The 23303-nt window shown below is 42.7% G+C and overlaps 1 protein-coding gene across 1 annotated transcript in view; it reads right to left on the bottom strand.

Annotated features, from left to right (window-relative positions):
• The window catches only part of FHDC1 (FH2 domain containing 1), a gene marked incomplete at both ends in the record, with an annotated part of 30909 nt that extends 17666 nt beyond the window's left edge, over nucleotides 1-13243 (bottom strand). The window contains 3 exons of the mRNA XM_082051171.1: nucleotides 5099-5201; nucleotides 5731-5792; nucleotides 12761-13243. Coding sequence (XP_081907297.1) covers nucleotides 5099-5201; nucleotides 5731-5792; nucleotides 12761-13243 — 648 coding nt within the window. The remainder of the gene's footprint in view (nucleotides 1-5098; nucleotides 5202-5730; nucleotides 5793-12760) is intronic.
• Between the last annotated feature and the right edge of the window lie 10060 nt (nucleotides 13244-23303).

The following is a 23303-nucleotide window of genomic DNA, read 5'->3' as shown; positions in this document are numbered from 1 at the left end:
ACATGCAAGAGAGTATAATTACATTGTATGCTAAGTTCTGTATTACTAAAATTGGGCGCAGAGTTACTAATTTATTTTTTCATTAATTTGTATACGGATTATGCATTTGCACTGTCCATGCATGCCCATGCACACTAAATCAGATTTTAGATATAGAAGGTTCTCACATATGTAATTTGCTTCATTTTAAAAACAGTTATGAAACAGAAAGCCCAATCTTTGATTTGATTTATGAACAATTGGAGTAGATATGCCTGTTGCAAATATCTCATTATTCATCACAGACAGGAAAGCTACTGCATTCCTGCCACTCAAGTTTTCAATCATTTTTGAGTTACTAGTAGCACTTATTTACATCTACTGGGATTTTAACTTCGTAGCATAAAACAGGTATGTTGCACTCCTATGAAGGACCTTTGAAGAAGAGTGCAAATCTGTACACTACTCCTTCTCATATATGCTTATAACTCAGTATTTCTCCACATTCTTAGTAAATAAGTCAAATATTCCTCATGCTACAAATAAATAAGTGAAGCCAAGTGAAGCCAAGTGAAATAGTCCAGAGGAGTAAAGAGTTTATCTTGTGTTGTTGTTGTTTTTGTTTTGTTTTTAATATATATTTCCATGCCATTGCAAACACTCAGGGCACTAAAGAACAACACAGTTGAAAAATACCAAGTACTCCCAACGGCATCACAGTGGAATCCAACTACAAGGGCACATGGGAAAGCAGCTCATGTATTAGGTGAGGAGGCACATGGGGCAAGCGCCTGGGCAGTGGAGAACCTCTGCCAACACATGATAAAAAGGAGAAAAACCTGCAGCCATCATAAGGGGTGAGAAAGGAAGCAGGAGATGAAAAACACACAGGATGATCAGCCATATAGAGCACTGGCTGAGGAAAGGTGGGGGTAGATAACTACACAAACATGATTTGAAAAGGGTAAAGCTGACAGACAGAAACAATTCCAATAAAGCAGGTGACAGATGACTAGGGTTTTAGAAGAGAGTACATGAGCAAAGGACAGGTTTGAGACATTACAAAGGAAGTTAAGACATTGTGTTGGTAACCTGGGTGTGCATATGTGTGGGTGAGCTGATCAGCAGCATGATACGCTCTCTTCAGTATATATTTAAAGTACAAATTCTGGCTATTCTAGCTCGTTAAACACTGGACTCTCTCAGCTTTACCAGTCTGGGCCTGCTGAAGATTGCAATGATATGCACATAAAAGCAGCTAAAAGCTTCTCCTCTGCTTTGGTCAGGATGCCAGTAAATGACAGCTGTCAGCCACTTCAACACAATATCCTTAGGAAACAGCTAGGAATCTTTTTAGAAGTGACACAGCAGATAAAGCCATTCCTTCAGTCAAGGCAGGCTCCCTGGAAAAAAACGGGAGCTGCAAAATGGATGAAGCACAAAACTGCTCACCACAGTAAGGTACAAACAGCAGGACTTCTAACAAGGCTTACACAAAATCAGCGATCTTATCTTACTTGTTAATGTATGGATAATTTTTAAACCTTTTATTGATCTTTTTTTTTAAACCACTGTATGATGGCTGGGCTGGTGCCACACCAACAGCCCCCAGCAAAACACTGAGTGGAACCTTGCAGTAACCTCTAGGTTTGCCAGCTTCAAGAACTTGTGAAGTTTTTTCAAATTAAACATTTGAAAATATCCAAATGTTTTCAGTTTGACAGAGGACTTCACTGCAGTGCCAATATTTCAATAATGGTCTCAATCAGTTTGACAAAAAACATCCAAAGAGCCAGTATTTGCCATTTATACAGAAAAATCGCAACAGCTTTTGTAGTTGCTGGGATTTTTCACAAAGAACAGCTAGAAAATTACTAGCACTGACACCTATTTCTGCATGTCAGCAGAGTTGCCACATTAAAATACTGCAAAAATAAAGAAGAATTTTAAAGACAACAGATGTTAAATGTATTTGTTAGCCTGAGTATTTAGCCTCCACTGTCAAAAAGCTCTCCCATCTCAAAGGCACTGGAACATCCATCAGGTGCCTGAGATAACACAGACTCAAATGATGTAAAATATATCACTTACGTCAAACTGGTGACCAGCGGAACATTCAGGTAATGTGACTACATCACACCACTTCTAGATAAGATTGGAATATAAAGCCAGTGTTTATTCACACTAGATAAACTGTAAAGGTGGTTGGTAAAAAAAAGAAGAAATGTGATGGTCCAAGAGTTGCCCTTTCTACAGCTATGACCAGGAACGGTCTTCCTCTCTCTTTCCTCTCATTTTTACAGACTAAGGATTAATGGTGCTATATAAAACAAAAAGCAGAAGTCAACTCCTAACAGAGTTACTGGGGTGGAGCACACGCCTGGCAGGGGGCACTTGGCTCTCATTCCAGCCTGCAAGACAACTGTGCTACTGGGAAATGTGACTGTAAACATCTGAGCTGCTGTAAAGAAGAGCATACAAAGAGGAACCGCAGAAGCCCACCCACGGTTACACCAGGACAGTTAGCGCTGGTAACTGAATAACAACTAACCTTCTAGGATCTGACTGCTTAAGTCTCTGCACCAAAAAATTCTCAATCCCTGCAACAACAAGGCAGGTCTTCAGGAGAGCAGGAAGTATGGAAGGGTAATCCCAGGGAACCCTTGCTGAGGACAGGTGCAACATTCTGCAGGGAGAGGTCAACATGATGACACCTCGACAAAGCTCTCTCATGTGATAAGACAACCGGATCAAAGATAAATTAGGGACTACTAAACAGGATAGGGAACAGCAGAACAAATAACACCACTTCATCTGGTATCACTAGTGATTTTGGATTACTTGTATGTGGAGATGGACTGTATAATTGTGATGGCTTCCCCTTTGCAAATGGTGAATCACTGTTCTAGGAGACAGGTATTCAGACTGGGAGGCAGATGATAAACTAATAAAAAAGAAAGGGACATACAAGGAGAACAATGCACATACGTTTAGGGAAAGAAAATGCTGAGAAAGATGAACAACAAAAGCTCTGAGGCTCATAAAGAGAACAATTTTTTTTTAACTGTCTACATCAAAATTTTAGGAGCCACAGTAGTAAATGAGTTATTGCACCCACTTATTCTTTGAACACTTGAAGGATGAGGACATGAAGGCACTGAAACTTTCTTCCATACCAGCAGAAGCATCAGTCCCTCACACTCAGGATCTTCTCCCTGTCCTGCCCCCCCGACCCCAGGTCTCATGGCGAAAACTCTCGAAAAGTTAAACAATTACAGGGAGAATAACAAAGGGAAAGGGGGTCTTTCCTTTTCCTGATGGTGAGCAATGAGACCTCTGAAGCATGGAACTAATTTAATACATACAAATAACCTCAAAATGGGAACATGCCTCTTCCCAGCCTTCCCTTGGGAACTGCTAACATCTAATGCCCCTTTAATTTCTAATAACCCTCTGTGCCATAAAATCTCTTCTATTAGTTTCTCAAGTGCCTCCTTAGAAGCACTTAAGTGCTCTGGTCCCACCATCTTGAGGGGCAGGCTTGTTGTCAAATCATCCACTAGGAAATAAATATACCTTTTCACTCTTAGCAGCACCTACTGTATATCTAAAGCATCTGGCTGAGTATTGCAGACAATTTCTGACAAAATTCAACAACCTACATTACAATTCTAGCTGAATTATAACATTTATATCACATAGGAACATGCTATTTGAAATATTTTCTACTTGTAAAATAACAACCAAGATCTAAACCAGAAAGAGGAAAAGAAGAAAAAAATTGCTGAATATACACAGTTAACTAGGAGTCACTTAACTGTTCTCCGGTGTCTTTCAGACAAAGGAGATAAATTCTGCTTAAATAAAGGAATATGTACTGAAATTCAAATAAAGAGGGAAGAGCTAATAGTTTTGATTTCCCAGAACTACTGTCACCTCTTTTTTTTCCAGATTAATTACATTTCAACTTGTTGATATCCCCCAACTCTAAAAAATATATTAATCAAATGCAATAACTAAACACCATTTTTACAAGATTCCCTGCAAAAGCAGCCCAGTTTAGGGTTATATATTTGACACCAAAACGACTGGATCTGAGATCTGCTGCTGCACAGAGGAAACGGCGCTTTGACAGTATGACCTTGAAGTGGTAAAGCATGTGAGTTGAAGTTGACCTATATGTGGACATTAACTAGCAATTTCCCAGGTTTCAGCCATGACTTTGATGTGAAGCACTCAAGCAATTCTAACGCTAATTTTGCCAAGTTTGTGGTATACATTTCACTCCAGTACATACAAATGGGTCAATACAAATACAGGAGCAGACAAGGAACTGTGCATCATTAAGCAAGGCTCCCAGGTCAGTCCATGAAGCTTCACCTCTTTAATTACATGAATGGACTTGAGGTTAGGACTGGGAGTGGAGAAAGCAGCACTTGCATGGTTATTTGGTGAGCACAGGGACATAGAAGAAGCTGCTGGTATTCTGAGCCTTCTAACACATCTCCTTTGGAGCACTGAGCCACATTAGCACATTCTGTGGGTGCACAGCAGCCTTTTTGCCCTGTTGGAAGCCAACAGCCTAGGCCCAGGAGCAGGCAGATCCCAGATACACAACACAGGTAGCAAACCAGAAGGGAGGAGAGACAGTAGCAGAGGGCTCACCAGTATTCAACTCGCAGGCACTGTTACTGGAAAGCATGAGGTAGGTGCCAAAGAAGCGAAACTTAATTTGTTTGTGTTAGGATATACTTTGACTCTGAGCTTTCTGACCCCTCCAGAGCAGAGTTATCTATGCTGCACACAGAAGGGTTCCATAGGGCTTGGTAAAATGTTAATGGGACAAAGGGAACATCATAACAGACATCAGAGAAACCTTATATACCTTATCACTACCTTAATTAAGAAGCACCTTAAAAGTAGGTGAAATTCCACGGTGTGAAGGGAATGTGTACACTGCAACCTCAATACTATATGTCAAATGAATATTAAACCTTTGTACTCAGTGATTTTCTATCCCCTGGCTCAGGAAGGATTCTTCTTTTACAGACCTTCATCGTGGAATCCCAGGCAGTAGAACTCCACACACAGAAAAGTTCCATGTAAAACCATTATTTACCTCCTCTGCTTCTGGTAATAATTTAAGAAATTCATGCAGCAGTTCAGAACCATAGGGCTCACTCCTTCCGTGATAAATATCTTCAATGATGGATTCAGCAGACCTTGAAAAAACAATTGAGCATACACATTTCTAACACTTGCAGGGTGAATTACAGAAACTGAGAAAAAAAACCATGCCTGGGCTACTCAGAGGAATTATAATGAGGTTATGTATCAGTGTCCACAGCAGCACTGTTCTAACACCACCTCCAGTGATGCCTTTACTGAAGGACAACATTATCAGTGAATAAAGATAGCATCAAAACAGCTAGCTCACCTCTTTCTATTCATTCTTTATAAAGAGAGGAAGCCAGCGAAAAGCAGCTCTCATGCAGTACTACATGAGATTCAAGGGCTCCCCTTAGCAGCTGGTTAACAGTAGCAAACTCTAAATGGTGCTAAGTCACTAGGGCACTCAAAACCAAACATAGTAGAAAACAAGCTATGAAACATAGTCATTCATGACAAACCTCTATAGAACTGTAAACTCCAAAAAGAACAGAGCACAATGTGCAATACATTTCATGAAAACTACGAAGAATTTAATACATCTGTAGCCTGCACTAGCTGCATGGAAAAACAAAATCTTACTTTTTGAACTGTTTGAGAAATATCCCAATGTTCATACTCCTTTTTGCATCCAAAATGGAAACCTGAGAGAGAAAGCAAGAAAGATTAATCTACCAATACCTACGAAAAGCAGCATATCATGCAGATATAATTTCTTAAATTGCCACAGATAATTGTTTGCAGTTGCCACCAAATCACAGGCCAAATGAATACACAGAGTCACTTCTTACCAACAAAGATCATACGTTACATAACTAGTTTTTATCAGGAAAATACACAGCACACCCACACCATTTTTTTCCAAGTGAGGCAAAAAAAAAAAAATCCATAGCAACTTTCATAAAAGGAAAGAATCAAGTTCTATTTCATTACAACGTAAAAACATTCTTCTTATTTCGTAATGCTGCATCTGCAAAATGTTGCTTATCAAGTAATACATTGTATTGCATTTGAAAGCCCCAGATATTGAGCACCACACTTAAACCCCCACATATGTCAGAGGTTTTGTAACAACTGTGAGGATGGGCTTTCTAAGCAGAGGTCAGTGTGCGCTACTGACTCCATTCACGCAAACTAACAGACATGCTGATCCACAGAAAGATTAGTAAGTTGATCTTGAATCAAAACCTGAGACAGATAATGCTCAAATTTGTTTGCTTTATCTAGAAGCAAACACAAACCCGTAATAAAACATAGTCTCTCCCCACTTTATATTTTGAAGTTAATTTGCTGTATCATCTTACATGTATCATTCTGCAGACTATGCAAAGGAAAAAAAAAAAGAAAGCTAACTTTTTTTCCCCTAATTCAACTTCTAAAAATTTTAAATAAAAGAGTTAATTCTTTTGATACTAGTTTTTCTTGCTGTAACTGCGTACAAATTCAAGCCTGAGATGTCTGCCCTGTTCTAGTGAATAGTGTCCTTAAGGTCAAAATTTTACCACAGCTACTTTGTTGATAATACTCACAAAAGTCATGAGATGTAGAAGGACAAGAGAATTGTTTCATGTTAACAATGCCACACGACCGCTACAATAAAACTCAGTACACACAGATGTTCAAGATTGCTGTTGGACTCACATGATGATTGAGGTTTTGACAACAGGAAAGATGTCTTGAACTCCGTGACAGTGCACAAATTAGAAATACATACATAAATGCAATGTTGGCATCGTCATGAAATTGAATTAGCCTGCAGTCAGCTGGTGACAGTGAAAATATAGGTATGATTAATGTGCTATTCTCAACATAAACCCAGGAGACAGCCTCATCTGCTAAAAAGAGAATCAAATGCAAAAGTTTTTTGAAATTTTGGAATTTCCTCCCTTCTGAAACCAGCAAAGACTACAAAACACAGGGAATAACAGCTTATTAGCTTTAATTAGATGATTGCTAGCCTGAAGCCCTTCAGTTCTAGCATATGCAAAGATAAGAGGACAGATTGTGGTTTATTCTCCTGTTATCTTAGGAGCTGAGAGGCCCCCAACAGATCATTAAGGAAAAGCCCCTTAACACAGGACAGGTTCAACTATCTCTCCCCCTGCATTATCTAATCTTTTTTGAATGTTTTACTGCAGGGACCTCTCGCTGACCTCTCAAACTGCAGCTCCAGTCTCCAGTTGCTCTGGTCACTCCTAATTCTCTGATTTCTCTGTACTAGTTCAAGCCTATAAGCTTTGCCACCATGATTTGGCTTTTGGTTTGCTGGAGGTTTCTAAACCATATTCACAGTTAACCTTCTGTACATACTCTCAGTCACGGTCGGTTACTATTACAATAAGACTGACCATCAGCTAGGTGAAAGTAGGGCACAACTCAGATTTACAGTACAACCTCAAACAAAACCAGTTAATTTTTTTTAACATCTTCCCTTGAAGAAAAACAACAGATAGCAACACATACATCTGCATTTGCCTTATCAGCGCAACCATAAACATGTCATAGCTGTTCTTAAGTATAACGATCTTAGACACGCTTCTTGCTCTGTATATGATTGTACTATATTTTTTCTCTTATTTCTTGTTCAAGTACACAATCAAAACACATAGCTCAGTTTTCGGTCACTCTTTGCTTGGTATCCACTTCAAGATTATCAAAAGTGTTTGAAAACGCTGTGATTACTCAGCTGCCTTCAAGGAGTTTCCAGACGGGAGCATGAGGAGGAGAAAAGGGGAATCTGGCAGATACGCCATAAATACAAGTTCCTATTCCTTGCACACAAATAGGGTATCTTCCATCTCACATTCAGTTGCATATTAGATTCATAATCTTGGTCTGAACATGTGTTCATAATGTCTACTCTTCTTCCCCACTGAGCTTTCATTCAATTTTGTCCTTGCAGAAAGCTGTCTGCATATGACTTCCTACCAAGCTGTTGCTTTTTATCCTCTAAACAGTACCCCAGCTTTTTATAAATTCTGCTCAGCCTGCTCCTATCTTCTGTTCATACACACCTTCAGTACTGGCACCAGCACAACATGTTCCAAACCTCTGTTCGTCACCTACAAAGATTTTAAAGTGCTGTCCACCAGCAACAGCCTTGGATTTCTTGACTCAAAATGTTACACTGGACTGTAGTTAAAGACTCTCTTAGCCTAACTGGGATTCTCTACACCAAAGAAAACTGTTATATGGTTTCTTATTATTTACTTCAGATAAATTCAGGAGCGCTTTCTCCATTATCATCTTTTTCAACTCTCCTGCCACAGAAAACTATTAAATTTTTGTTTATCCTGCTCTGGAAATACTACAATTTTCCCAGATACTCTGCACCATCTCAGCACCTGCACTTTGTCAGCCAGTGCAAGTGTCACTGCCTCACACACTCGCCGCTTCTCCTTCTAAACCAGTGCAATCTTTGAAGGAAGGGCAGCTGATGCACTCATGAATCTGCTGCTCATCAGGACAGTATTCAGCTCAATGTATTTCTGAAATATGCCGTAGGCACAGATCATGTGGGGTAATAACAGCATCAGCTTGACAAATATTTATTCACCAATGAAATATTCACTATTTTAGATGTATTAAGGGGAAAATTAGCTTGAGTACCATAGTGTAGTTCTGATGACGGTAAGAGGAAATCCACTTCCGAACTCCAACACAAACTTGCAATCAACACAAAAGATTCAGAGGAGTGTTCTGGGAGACTCAAAAAGCCCCATATCAATACTGACTTTGCAGTGACTGCAGAAATGCAATAGGAGTTTCTTGCCATGAGATTGTCAAATGAGGAAATAGAACACGACAAAGTGGATTTAAAACAGAATAGCGAAAGCAAAATATTATATGTATTCTTTGCATCAGAACAATGGCGTTTCACATGGTAGGATACAGTTTACAAGTTACAGCAAGCATGAAACAGCCTGATGCAGCAGGCTTGGTGCTGGAGGTTAAGAAGGATATAAAAAACTTCCTGCTTCATCTTCCACTTGACAACACACTAACCATGTTGAGTTTAATATTTTGGGGTCTGTTATCCAAGACACATGTGCTGACTGGAGTGGCTGAGGAAAGGTGGGTGCACTTTCACAGTGCTGCAGAGTGAACCCAGCAGCTTACTGCAGGGCTGCCCTGCTCCGTGTCACCCTCCCTGTCACGTTCCTAGCCCGCTCTTCCCCTTCGGCAGGCACTGGTACTCATCTCGTTGGTTTTTTGCTGTGTTAGTCCTCTCCTGGATTAACAGGTTGAAGCAGCTCTCAAGGAGGCAGAACGAGCATCAGAGCCAGCACAAGGAAAACAGAGAGAGCATGTTCAGGAGAGGGGAGAAGAGACAACCTGTTTGCCCCTTCTCATCTTCCCTCTCCTCTCTACCCCCTTGCACAGGCTCTGGAATTCACCGCACCCTTTTGCAAGCCATCAAAACACACTAAAATAGCAGAAAACTACTCCAGTAGAAAACAAACAAAAAAACCCCAAACAGCATTCTGCTAAGCTGCTGATTTAAATCTGTTTACAGAGCGTCCAATGTCTGCCAGAGCCAGCACACAGATGGGGGAGGTGAGGGACCAGAGCAGAGGGACAGGCTGCAGGAGAAAGCAAGAGCAGCTCCCTTGGCTCCAATACACTGTTCCACCTGCTCCACTGCCAGGCTAGCCATATAGCCCAGGTGAGTGTATGTTGTGCCATACTGTGACACCACTGAGGGGAAAGTAAACTGGCACATAAACTTAACTCTACACTCCCTATTTTTCACAGGCTCAAATTACATGAAACCATAGGGCAAATTAAGCCTTTAGTCAAGGAAACATGCTAATTAATCTCCTAAGGGTTTGGTGAGGGATTGTTTACAAAAAGGAAAGCATCTGCTGTAGGAGTTTCACTCAAATCTCAAAAGGGACTTCTGTTACAATAATAATGTTCAGTACTGAGCCTCCAGAATTGGGATTTGATAATCTGAGTTTGGTATATAATTTCCCTCTATGAAGCACCAGTGAGTGGGGAATTAAAAAGGACATGCAGTTCTGGAAGCTGCTACATGGAGAACTTTTTCCAAAACTGCTCATGATTTCATAATCAACAGCGATCTCTGGAGCAAATATGAAAACTGTCTCTCCATCACAGTCTCTGCGGGAGTGCCCTCAACTCTGGCTGACAAGTCCCTCCGCACCCCCTCCCACAGAAGCTACACCACTGCACCTAAAGGAACCCCACTGAGCCAAAAGAGCAGACTCTCCAGCCACACACTTCCATACAGCGCTTTGGACACATGCTGTTTTTTTCAGATTTGGCTCTAAGCAATACTTGAATTTAGGCACTTGAAGTTACCTTGAAAATTCACTGTTAGCATACTATGGCAATTAGACTAATTCCACTATTTAAACTCCAAAGAACATTTTTCACTGTTAGACCATAAAGCACTTTCTAAATGAATTGTGTTTTACACTAAAGGAATAGAGATACTGAAATACAAGATATCTTGTCCAGGCCAGCGATGCAGCCAGGAACAGCAGTACAGCTGCCTTGGCCCCACACTAATGCATTCTCCATAAAGTAACACAGATGCTCTGTACTTCAGCCTGTCACCGACTACTTTCAACCTCCACGGGTTTTACTGCCGTGAACTGAGAATAACCATCATACCATCAAAGTGAGCAGCAGCTGACAGAACTGATGACACAAGCACTGCCTGTGCCTCAGATCTCCATACTATTGCTGAATGATGCCTGTAGTAACGTTAAGCACATGAGCTGTTGTGTATCCTTGCTTCCGCACTTCCAATAACGCACAGCCCTTCCGGATTATCTCCTTCCCTCCTTACTAAGCAGCCAGTACTGCAAAGCCCATTAACACACAAGAAATTGCTCATCACTCCCTGACTCAGCACTGTTGCATGCTTGACAAAGCTTAGCAACGGAGTTGAACATTTTGTCGCTTAACTCAGAAGCAAGTCCTGTTGCCTCACCGGCTGCCACGTGCAACAACACTGTGGGAGCCCTGAACCAGGGTGGATGGGCATCAAGCAGTAGGGACGCACTGGACCACTGTACCAGCTGCAGATGGATGGACAAAAACACAAACTTGCAGCAAGGCAGGTTTTTGTTTCCCAGGCACTGTATCTTGGAGAAACCCTTGTATTGCCTGTAATTTTAATCTCTACCCTGCTCATAACCTCTCCAGGATGCCCAGTTTCAAGCTGCACGTGAAAACACGTGAGCTCTGGAGCACACAGGGGTGTTCTCTGCCCTTGCTACTGTACCCTAGTTTATGAAACTTACAATCATTTTTACTATAACTAGATCTTCACACATGGCAGCGAAGCTTCTAAAGACACATGTGGGGCCAGAGCTGTGTACATGTGTAGGCAGCGCAGGAAGTCCACTCACTGCCATCCTGATTCCAAGGTGAGCACAGCCTGAAAACCACGCAGAGGCTGATGACTGCCTCTGGTGATGGCCCCAATTACTCCTTCCCGACGTCAGGGTTCCAGAGCTGGCAGTACACATGCCTCTTTTAAACCCCTTATTTTAGGTCATGTACCACACACACAACTATCAGTACACTGGTTTCTTACCTCATCCCCACTGATCTCATTTTTACATATTTTGACTCCTACAAGATTCCATGAACTTCGAGTTCCTATTTTCTGACTAAAAACTGATACATTGTTACATCTCTTAACCCCTGCCCTCTGTATTTTGTTTACAAGCCATCATGTATATAGAAACACACCGGTGATTAGATCTGCATTTCAACCCTCCAATTACTTCACAGAAAGATCACTTAATACAATTCAATTCAGGCTTCACAAAGAGTCTGTTTATAAATCAGGATCTAAGAACTAGAAAAGCTACTTATCAGTTCACTGGAGAGTGTCTTAACCTAAAGTGCTTGGTATCTACCTTCTCACCACCAGAAAAGAAATAAGTAACAATCTTCAGACCTTCTTGGAAGGTTACTCTAATGTCCAGAAAAAGCAGGATAGATTAAATAAAGTTTTTGTTAGCAGGAAAGCAACATTTATTAAAGTTGAAACCTTAGAATTATCTAAATTAAATAATAAATTCCATCTAAATTAAATAATGAATTCCCTTAATCACTATATTATATTTCCTCACTGTCATACTGGTACTTCCCTTCCTGATACCTCTGGGACACCAAGGGTATATACAGCATTAACTCTTGCAACAGTATTCCCTTTCCCTGCTGCCTGGTGCATGTCTGCATGTAGAACAGTTTGTTTGCACAGCAGTCATAGTGGAAGAGCTGAAAAGTTACAATACACCTGTTTCATGCTGAAAACTCAAGGGCTATTCAACACAATAAATACACAGTAAATACAGATGCCTTCAGCTCCCTCCACTTCTTTATGTTAACAGGTGATCAAATCACAGCACTTAGCAACTTAAAATAATGAAACACTGTTAGTTCTTTGAAAAGCAAATGTGTGCCACTAAGGATAAAGTGTTTATCTTCCCCATCGCTCCCCTCCCCTTCAAATCAATACAAATTTTCGTAAGGATGAAACACCACAGAGAAGGAGACAAAGACATGTCAGAATTTACACCAGTTTCTACAGCGTTAGGTAAAAGAGAGATTTTACTGCAATTCTTACCTCCTCTTTAGTCTCTTTAAATGAAGACTTTAAAGACCGACTTCTGTGGTCCTGGGGCTTGGTTTCTTCCTGCTGCCCAAAAAGTTCCTCAATTGTCTTTGTATCAATCTGATACTGTGGTCTGGCAGCAATCGTCCAGATATTGTTTTTACCACGGACTTGTTCTTCGGGGATAGTTTTCCAGAAAAAACTCCGCATTCGTTTTTTTTTGCTGTGGTTGTCGTGCCCATTTACCAGTTGTGGAGGCAGAGGTACGCTTGGCCCAGGCAGCGGAGGAGGAGGGGGCGGTGGGGGCGGCATCCCTGGGGGCAGCGGAGGGGCTGGGGGTGCCCCTGTGAGGGGACATGGCGGAGGGGATGGCAGTGCCGCAGGCTGAGAAAGCTGGGACGCTGTCGTCGTGTCTTCGCTCATTAATCCCGTCACAACTGGAATAGCCCCATTTTCTTTATCATTGACCAAGGAGAGACAATTCATAACATGCATTTTATGGCCCCTCCGAAGAGGAGAGCGTTACTTCCTCAGATGGGTTTGAAACATCGAAGAGCGAGCACAGCAGCACCGATCTCAGGCACTCTCAAGCCCTAGTCTGCCAGCAGCAGTAGAAGGCGGGACTGTGCCATCTCCACAACCTGCAACAAAGGACAATAGGGACACTCAGATCAGAGAGACCGGAGATCACCCCTCACACTGAAAGGACACTAAAATTAAGGTATAACAGCTACAAAGCTTTTAATGCAGAAAGGAGCTGTAGTGAATCAGAAGTCTTTCCCAGGGCAATCGTATAAAAATTATCCACATCAAGATTTCAAATAACTTTGGGCATCTACACATCAAGAACGTATATAAAAGTAAGAATACCTCTTAATCACCCACAGTAGATACTGAATGCCCCTATTAGTTCAGTGCAAATTTGTAAAAGAACACATCTCAAATGGTTAAAACAAACAAATATTATCTCACTCTTAATTTTAGATTTTCTTGTAGAAGATGATTACACACAGTTAGAAAATGTAAGTACTAACTACGGTACTAGATTAACTGGATCAAACAGATTGTTTGAATCCTTTTAACTCATGGCTTAAATCCAAGCTGCATTAAAATAACGAACAATATGTCAATGACTTAACAATCTAGCCTAATTAACTGCTTTTTTGCCTTCGTATTTTTCCACACAATTGTCGATAAGAGAAAAATAGTGTACAATCCCTAAACTCTTTATGTTCACTGAGCATAAACTTAGAGCATTTGCATTGCACCATTACTGGTCTGCTTACACTGCCTCCCAAAATGCACTAAGAGAAGAAAAACCGCAGTTCAGTTAAGCTGCCTCTTATAATCTACTTCAGTATCTATGTTAACAGAGCCAGTTCAATAAGCAGAGAGAAAGGATAGAGGAGCTGATAGTAACAGTAACCTACACATCCTAAGCTCTGTACATATGCAAAGCTTTAAATATTTAGGAAGTCTTTTACATCTAGATTACCGCAGGAAGCAGCTTAACAGGAATCACAATAATTTTGAGAAATTTTTCTTATATTTTCACCTACTAAATGAGTATGTTGTCATTCACAGTTAACCTTCAAGTAAGAGTATGACTTCCAAAAAAAGCAGAATTTTGACAAGCCAATTCTATTAAAACAGATTTACTTCATAAGTCTCAGAGAAAACAAATTAAGGTGTTTCAAATACAGACTAACGAAGAATCCTATGGTTTTATGGAAATTTGTTAGATAGCTCTAAAAAAAATGTGGCATTTACAAAAAAAAAATCAAAGATAACACACATTACAAATTTAGATAGAAGACAGCCCCTGAGCAAAAATCATTTGTAGGAAAGCTCAACAGAAGAAGCTGAAGTAATGCATTGGCACATGAACAATATCAAATCAGAAATTTGGCACTGATTTAGTCGTATGCCTCTTCAGCAGGGTTCACACAGAGCTAAGAGCAATCCAGATCAATTTGATGTTGTGTAATAGTGATGAAAAACCTTCACTATTTTTGCCAGAGTTCCATCATTAGAGTGTACACGAACAGACGCAACTCACAAAACAAGCCTTAGGGCAAATTCCCTCTTGGTCTGCAAGGGCTCAGCCACTCACAGCTTCACTGAAGTCAACAGAAACCAACACAAAATGATCCACTATACCTTGTTTTCCTCAACCGCTTGCTTGCACAGGTAGCATCAAACTCCTCTTTACTGCTTCAGAATTTCTAACCTTATAACTTACATTATCAAGGTATTTACAAAAACAGAAAACACACATAAAAACCTGTATGAGGTTTAAGTCATAGGAATGATGGAAAATATTTTAATGGCAAGGTAAAAAGGGGAAGAGCTACAAAGAAAGTAGACCAGGATAGAGGGTTTCTAATTTAAATCAGCATTAATACCCAGTTGCTATTACAGAGCTCTGTATGTTCATGCCTCTCCGCCCAACTTCATGATCATAGAAGCAGAGAGGCATAACAAGGCAGGTGCAAGGTGGTGGAAAGAGATTAAGCACTTAAGCAATTAAGTGTTGCACTAATTTAAAGAAACACTCAACCAGGAAAAAATCTTTTCCTCCCTACCACTTATTTAAAAATGAAAAATGTATTAGCTAGTCTTCCACCGTCACACAGCAGTGTTCAACAGTTCTTATTTTCAGACTTGGGCTCACACAGATTTAAAAAAGAAAGAAAAGAGAGACAGACAGACTGACTGACCAACGGATCATGCCCCTGGGCACTGTACAAGAACTTCCAAAAAATCTAGATGCTTTAAGAAAAATGGGATCAAATCCTAGTGAAATAAAGTTGTAGGTGATGAATCATCAGAGTCCCAGTGCTAACACACAAGAATGGAAAATGACTGATCTCAAACCTGAGCGCTTCTGAGTTGGACAAGAGACACTCCTAGTGAAAGGAGTGGAGAACACAAGAGGAAGAAAACATCCCAACCTAGATGTAAAGATAGATAGGAAAAACTGTCTTCAAGCCAGCCAGCTCTGTACTGCTTTAGATGAAGTAACCGTCACCCAGAACCAGGAAAGGGGAACCACCGGCATCTGGAAGGAAGGCATGAAAGGAAAGACAGAGCATGATGGCTAGCACTCAGCTTTGTCTTCTGACAGACAACCACGATGCAGGTGAAAGAGGGCACCTGCTGGTAAGAGGATGGTGGTCTCAAGTTACCAGATACCAGAAGACTGGTCAAAATCCCCTTCTCCTGCTGCGTCTGGGAGATGTTCCCGGCTCCCCTGCCGTTGCAGTGGGTGGGAGAGGAGAGACGCCAGCAGCTGGGACCGGCTCTGGACTGCTTGTTGGTATCGGCAGGTGTCTCCGAGCAGGAAGCACAGCCAGAGGAGGTGGGGAACAACGCAGCCGTTCTGACGGGGAACTACAGGTTACCGAGACACGCCGGGACTGGGATGTATAATAAAACCCAAGCAAAATTTTAACTCCTACGGAGCCTCTTCGCACTTTTCAAAGGATTAAAGAGGAGAAAAAGAAAGGGACCCAAGAACAAACGTTTAATATGTCTCAATTATGCTTAATTATTGCATGTTTGTTATCCAAAACAGACCAAGAAGTACAAGAACTCTCAAGTAACATCTTTACTGCACTTTTTAATTGCATCCATATTTGGCATAAAAGAAATACTTTATTTCTTTGTCTCATTCATTGTTTTAGCCAACCTAATCTAACTTGGAAATATATTTCAAAGTTGGAGGGTGGGGACAACTTTCTCCCCAGGTAAGAGGACAAACGCTCTAAAGTAATTTGTTTCTTGCAAAAAAGGCAGTTGCCACTGAGACGGACATACAACATATTTGCATACACAAATTAAGAGCTGAAATGCACAATGTGCTGAAGGGCACCTCATAATGCATACTGCAAGATATTACTCCCTTTAACTCACGCCTAATGTTCTCTGCTGCCCACGTTCTGTCCTCCAAATTCTCATGAGAACAACGCCGATTTTGACACCAAAGCCCGACCACAGCATTTGTATGTCTGGGTCTCCACAACAGCTGTACAAAAAGGTGAGCGGAGCAACCAGTCGCTAACTGTAGATAAAGAAACTGCAAACGCCGCCTCGCACAACCAGCCACTGATCTTGCCAAAACGTGTGGGCTACAAAGAAGACACAGCTCGTGCTATTGCAGCAACGTAGCGCTTCACCACTTCACGCGTCCAACAGAGTCCCTCGCGGGGCACGGCCTCCCTGCCAGCCCGGCTGGGACGGGAACCCCACGCAGGTTCAGGACACGAGCGAGCCAGGCAGGGACTTTACGGCTTCTGTCGGGGCGCTTGATTCTACCTATTTTTTGTTCGGGCTCCCCAGCCGCTGCGCTCACCCCGCCGCAGGGATGGGAACAGCAGGGGAGCAGCCCTCACTCAGTCTTACCGTCCGACTGTCCGTCCGGAGCGGCTGTCCGTCCGGGGCGCACACAAAGGCCGGGCCGGCGCCTAAACGCCCGCCCAGCCGCCGGGACCGCCCGAGCGGCCCAGAGAGACCCTCAATTCGTAACTCCCCTCAAGCGACGCCGCGGGCCAGGATCGCTGAGGGCTTTTCGGGAGTGATTGATGCGGCTGGACGCAGGGAACAGCCGCGACCCACTCACCTCAGGCTCCCGCCGGACCCCGGGCACCCTAAGGCGCCCCGTCCCGCCCGCAGGAGCCGCCCGGCCCCCTCGCCTTTGCAGGGGCCGGGCGGGGAGCGACGCCCACCCCAACGGCGAGAACCGGAGGTGCCCGCGGCAGCCCCCGCTCCGCCGCACACGCCCGCCACATAGACAGGGGGCGGCCGGAGATCTAAAAGAAGCAGCGGGGGACGCCGGACCCCGGGGTCCCGCGGGGCGGGGCGCGGCGCCCGCTTCCCCGGCCCGCTCTCCCCTTCGCTGTCTCGGGGAGGCGGACAAGGACCCACACAGGCGGCCGCGACCCCTTCGGCTGCGCCCCTCGGCAGCGCGGAGCCCCCGCGCAGCCAGCGGGAGGCCCTGGCGTAGCCCCCGCTCCGCTCCGCGCCCCTCCCGCCGCCGCCGCTCACCTCCGCGCGCAGCTGAGCCCGGCGTCGCCGCCACCTCCTCCCATCGCGCCGCCGGAGCGGGGAGGGCGGGACAGCGCGCAGGCGCGGGCGGGGCCGCGGCAGGTGACAGCGGCGGGAGTGCCCCGGGATCCGCCCGCCCTCAGCCGGACCGCGGGGACAGCGCCCCGGCTCCTGCCCGGCACGGCCGCGGTATGGAACGCTTGCGCGGGAGCGGGGCGGCCCACCGCGGTGTGCGGAGATGGGTATTGGCAAGCTCCTGATAAAATTAGTGGTGTATGAATACACATATGTCATGGACTAGTTTGGGTTGGAAGGAACCTTTGAAGGCTATTTAGTTCACCCCCTCTGCAATGAGCAGGGGCATCTTTAACTAGATCAGGTTGCTCAGAGCCCCGTCCAGCCTGGCCTCAAATGTCTCCAGGGATGGGGCATCCACCACCTCTCTGGGCAACCTGGGCCAGTGCTTCACTACACTAATTGTAAATCATTTCTTCGTCATGTGTGACCTGAATCTCCTCCCTTTTAGTTTAAAACCATTACCCCTTGTCCTGTCATAACAGGCCCTGCTAAAAAGTCTGTCCCCATAGGCCCCGTTTAAGTACTGAAAGGCCACAATACAGTCTTCCCCAGGGCCTTTTCTTCTCCAGGCTGAACAACCCCAACTGTCTGAGCCTGTTCTCATCGGAGAAGTGTTTCAGCCCCCTGATCATCGTGGTGGCCCTCCTCTGGACCCCTTATCTCATATCTGTATTTCATCTCATTTCACTCATTTACCACAAACTACCACTGAAATTGCAGCAACTATTTCTATAGAAACAGGACAGCAGTACCATCCATCAGTCACACTCCCAGTTAGAAGGAATGGGCTCCCTTCCCGACTGAAGCCAGGCAAGCATCCCCTTTTCCATCCCCAAGCCCTGCCCGCCAACTCAGCTGAGCAAGCCCGCTGGGAGCAGGTAGGCAGGACAGGCATGCCAACATGTCTCCAGCCTCCAAAGTGAACAGTGTGAGAGAACTTCAGATAAAGCTAAAATGTGATCGCAGCCCTGGGTTACGTCACACTACACAGCTCACGTGGCTTGTGGACACCTGAAAGCCGAAGCACCATCCACAGGTTATATTTTAGAACAATGTATTTGTTTGTTGTATTTTGCTGAGAGATTCAATCACATTTCAAAAACAAAACCAAAAAGAGTGAAGGTGAAGAACTTCACTCAAGTAAACAGTCACAGCTGCAAGGAACAAGCACGGCCCATACCCCCCAACACTACTTTTTACAGGAGGTCAGTTCTGAGGCAGAATCAGAAATATTTCCTTGCCTGAGAACAGAGGGAGGAAAAAACCTCACCTCCAGCCTTGCACAATCAGCTTCTGAGCTGAGCACATGAGAGAGAAAACAACACGTTGGCAAGGCCAGGGGTGGGAAGGCAGGAGGACAGAAGCGTGCCTCACCTCAGCGTGGGGTGCTGAACCTGCACCCTGCTGCCTCTGCCTGGGGGTCAGGAGGCAGGAACCGGAGGCAGAGCAGGAGGCCAGGCAGCATCCCCCAGCCCCAGCCTTAGAGCCTAGGCCTGTGGTTGCTGAGGTTACACCATCCTCGCTTTTGCAGCCAGAGATCTCACCTACTGGTTTGGCAAGACAGCTTGTTTCATTTAAAAAAAAAAAAAAAAAAAAAAAGGAAAATTTAAGGAATGCAATGTCAGAACCTGCTCATTTAAAGCTCAAAATTCAGTGAGTGGAAGCAGTTCAGCTGCAGTAAATGGCAATTCACATCATGTCACACATCTGCGCTTGGCAGGGCTAGCGGCAGCTGGGGGGGACACGCTCGGCCTTGGGCCAGCACAGACGTTCCTCGAGAGTGTTGGGTCACCCCCGAGGTCATCAGCGAGGAAGCGCATTGCCGCTCGGACTTTAGCTGCTTGTGTTGGAACCAAAGAGGTTTGTTTTCATTGCTGCCTGTCACAAGCACAAATGTTCACTCGAACAGACGGAAAGACCAAGCCAAATAAGAGACTTGCATAATAGTTTTGTATTAAAAAAAACCAAAAACAACCAACACCAAAACCCAAACAGTGCAGAGGACCTGGGAGCCAGTCCGGATGTAAAGTTAAACACTTAACTTTTCCTCACCCTGTGGGTTTTTTCCCCAGAACTTTTCCAAACACAATGTTAGCAAATTAATTTTAAATTTTTAGCTCCCTGCCCACCTCCCACCTCCCCCCATCTCTCCCCACCCCCAGCAGGCAAAGATTTTGCCCACATGGCTAAAATTCATCCAAGATACAAACAACTGAAAACAGGTCTTTACAGTAGAACTATTAAGCAACATTAATAATAGGTAGATTGAGCAGCCCCACCTATAATAAGCAACAAATGCACCTCCCTAGAACAGATAGCACTTAGGTGGGTTGGTGTACTACGAAAACAAATCCTATTGTTAATATTTTAAGATTTCTAGTTAACAAAATGCTCAAGACAGTTTTCAAGATTACTGCTTCTCTTAAGGCATTTTTTTCTTATGACAGAAAAAAAGTGTTTTGTAAATTCTGCTTTTCTTTAGAGCACAAAGAACTTCTAATGCTTTAGGCTGAACACGAATTTAGTGATCAAACAGATCTAATGGGAACAAAGTAATTTATACCACCTGAACAAAAGCCGTCATCATCTTCATTATAAGCCCTCATTTCTACAGTGTTCGGACAAAGGCAGGAGAGGAAGTTAATTGTGACACTCTCATCACCTTAAAACCAAGTTCTATTTGGTTTCAAAATGAGGCACTGTGGTAGTTAACCTCTTGAAACAAAACCCTGCAATCAATTACCACTATCACATAAAACTAGCATGATGCATACACATATGCAAGAAAAGCAAATCAAGACTGAACAGGCAACACTAGTTTTTAGCATTATTTAACTCGTTTGAATTTACAGCCTTGCGTATTCTTTAAAAGGCAGCAAGGTGTATAATTTTTTTTTTTAATTAGCACAGTAGGACATAACATTTGTTAAGTACCATTTACTAGGAAAACATTGTTGATAGCTGAACTGTTCCTGACTGAACCAATGGATTTATGCTGGCACAAACAGTAATAACAGGGCAAACCCCAACTAAAATTTGTTTCAGGTTTACTCTGTTCTATATCTGATCTCTGCACTTAATTAAGAAATATTATCATACAGCCACAATGGTACCTAAGTTCTACCAACCAATGATGCAAGGAAACCCTGGAAAGATACTCCTGATCTCTTTTTCTGCTTCTCCTGGAATATCAAATATTCCATTTTTCCAATAGCTGTTATCTTTAAAATTGGTTCTCATAAAGAGATGAGCCAGATTATTTTTGCTCAGAAAACAGTTTTTTTCTCTACAGTGATTATAAAAAGTTGAACATATATTTTGCTGAGCATAAGTATTTAACAGAAATACACTGTCAACAGCAGAACAGCACAGAATTGTTTCTGCTCCTGCCTCCTTAATTTTTTTTTTTTTTTTAGAAAGTCAGCTGAAATGTAAAAAGTAATGCTTTTGTACCAGCACGCTCAGCTGTAGGAAACAAGAGATTTGCAAACCATAGATTGTGCTTTTATGCCCAAAGCTGTTACTCTGCAAGGTTCATACGCTGCTTCTCTGCATTTGAGTATAGGGACTCTGATTAAACAGCAACACATCATTTTTCCTTTCCACTGCAGCTCTACCAATTCACACCATCCTTCTCCAAGGCTGCTTGCTACTCTTATGCTACAGGGTAAGGTACTTCTTTCATTAATTTCAAACTATTGCTATGGTGACACACCCCATCTACCTGGCCACCTGGTTCCCATATAAGGACTAACAGAAATTAAAAGACCTTGGTGAAAATAGGTGCAGTGAGGCGAATCTGCCATCACAGACACGTGCTTTGACACCATAACATGCAAAGAACACATATGTCAAGAGCTACTAACAACAAGAAGTAAGAAAGAGAACAATGAAATATAAACTAAGCAACAGTCAGCTCCTCTGCAGATCTTCTCATCAAAAAAAGAAACTTTCAGTTTGATACAACTTAGCTGCCAGTTGTTGGATAATTTTGGGGTGGGGGCAATCACAAAATATGAAAAGATTAATTACTAATTTAAAAATTCTGTGACTAGTACAACCTCCACATCAAGCATGCAACATAGAAAAGATAATCAGACTTTAAAAGAAAGCCCTAAAGATAATTGCAGGTGAGGAATGCTAAATAATTATAATACTTTATGATTCTTGTAACACCACAATAAGGAAGAAGAGTAGATAAGCATTAAATACAAACTGAACATGCCCCCCCACCGCTTCAGTTCAAAACAGAGTTGAGGTGAATGTTTAGCTTTCCTTTTATATTACTTCGATCATTTTTTGAAGCAGAGACAGAACAGAGATAAGGTTGCTGGGAAAACCAGTTGACAGAAGATTGAAATCAAGCTGTTACTTTAATGATACTGCTGTGTTACTATACTTATATACTTATTTCTCTTCAAATATAAGTATAGGTAAATTTTATAACCAGAAAGGTTCTTTGTATGGACTTGACAAAGCATGAAGTATGCCAAAGAGCATTTTTACGGCAGAAGAACTGTTTGTAGAATTCATACAAACAAAATAACAGGAGCTACAAGTTTCAAACAAGCCAGGAGTGCAGGTAACTTACAGTATGGTCATTGAGAAAGGAAACAGCTCCCTGAGTCCCTGTTTGGCAGAGCAGGTAAAAGAGCACATTTGAAACTATTAATGGCTTTAAATTCTTCCTGAGAAACCTCACACAACACTAGAAGCACTAATGTGACAGAGATGAAATGCTTCACAGACAAGACTCCACTAGGTGGGTACAGCCCCCTTGCCAAACAAACAAAAAAAAAATTCCACCCTGCCAACTGCCTATCCAGATAAACGCCAGCATTACCACCTTAAGATATTTACACAGCTTTTTTGTTACCATCAGAAAACCTGACAACCATAATTACTTTCCATTAGAAAATTCAGCAGTATCTTCTTTGTATGATCTCCATAAGCAAAAGATTCTAAATTTCATTAGGTCTAAAGAGCTAACTTCAAATATAAAACATTAGCTTGAATTATTTCATAAGCATGTGTATTTGAATGGGGGCAAAGAAAGTTAAAGTACTACAGAAGGTAATCAGTTTACTATCGTATCAATCAGCTGAACACATAACCCTCTTCACTGAAGCTATCAATTAGAACAATCGCTTCAGTGAGCAAAACGGAAATCATTATTCCTCCCCCTGCTATTAAACAATACAGACAGATTTTAGTGAGTAATCTCTTGTCCAACCTTTCCTTCCAGGTGAAGAGACTCTAGCAGTTCTAAGCCATTGCAGAAGTTTGAGGGTTACACAATGCCACAGGGCTCGTTCCAGCATAAGGCAGTTTTAGATTCAAATTTACTCTTACCATTTCTGACAGATCAGGTTCCTTCTGCACGGGGACCATCCTCAGCAAGAGAAGCGTGAATCTGAGCTAGAAACCAATA

The sequence above is a fragment of the Streptopelia decaocto genome (assembly GCF_964273445.1).
Source record: "Streptopelia decaocto genome assembly, chromosome: 4".
NCBI lineage: Eukaryota > Metazoa > Chordata > Aves > Columbiformes > Columbidae > Streptopelia > Streptopelia decaocto.
Note: the sequence above shows the minus strand (reverse complement) of the source record. Positions and strands in the feature narration are given on the sequence as shown.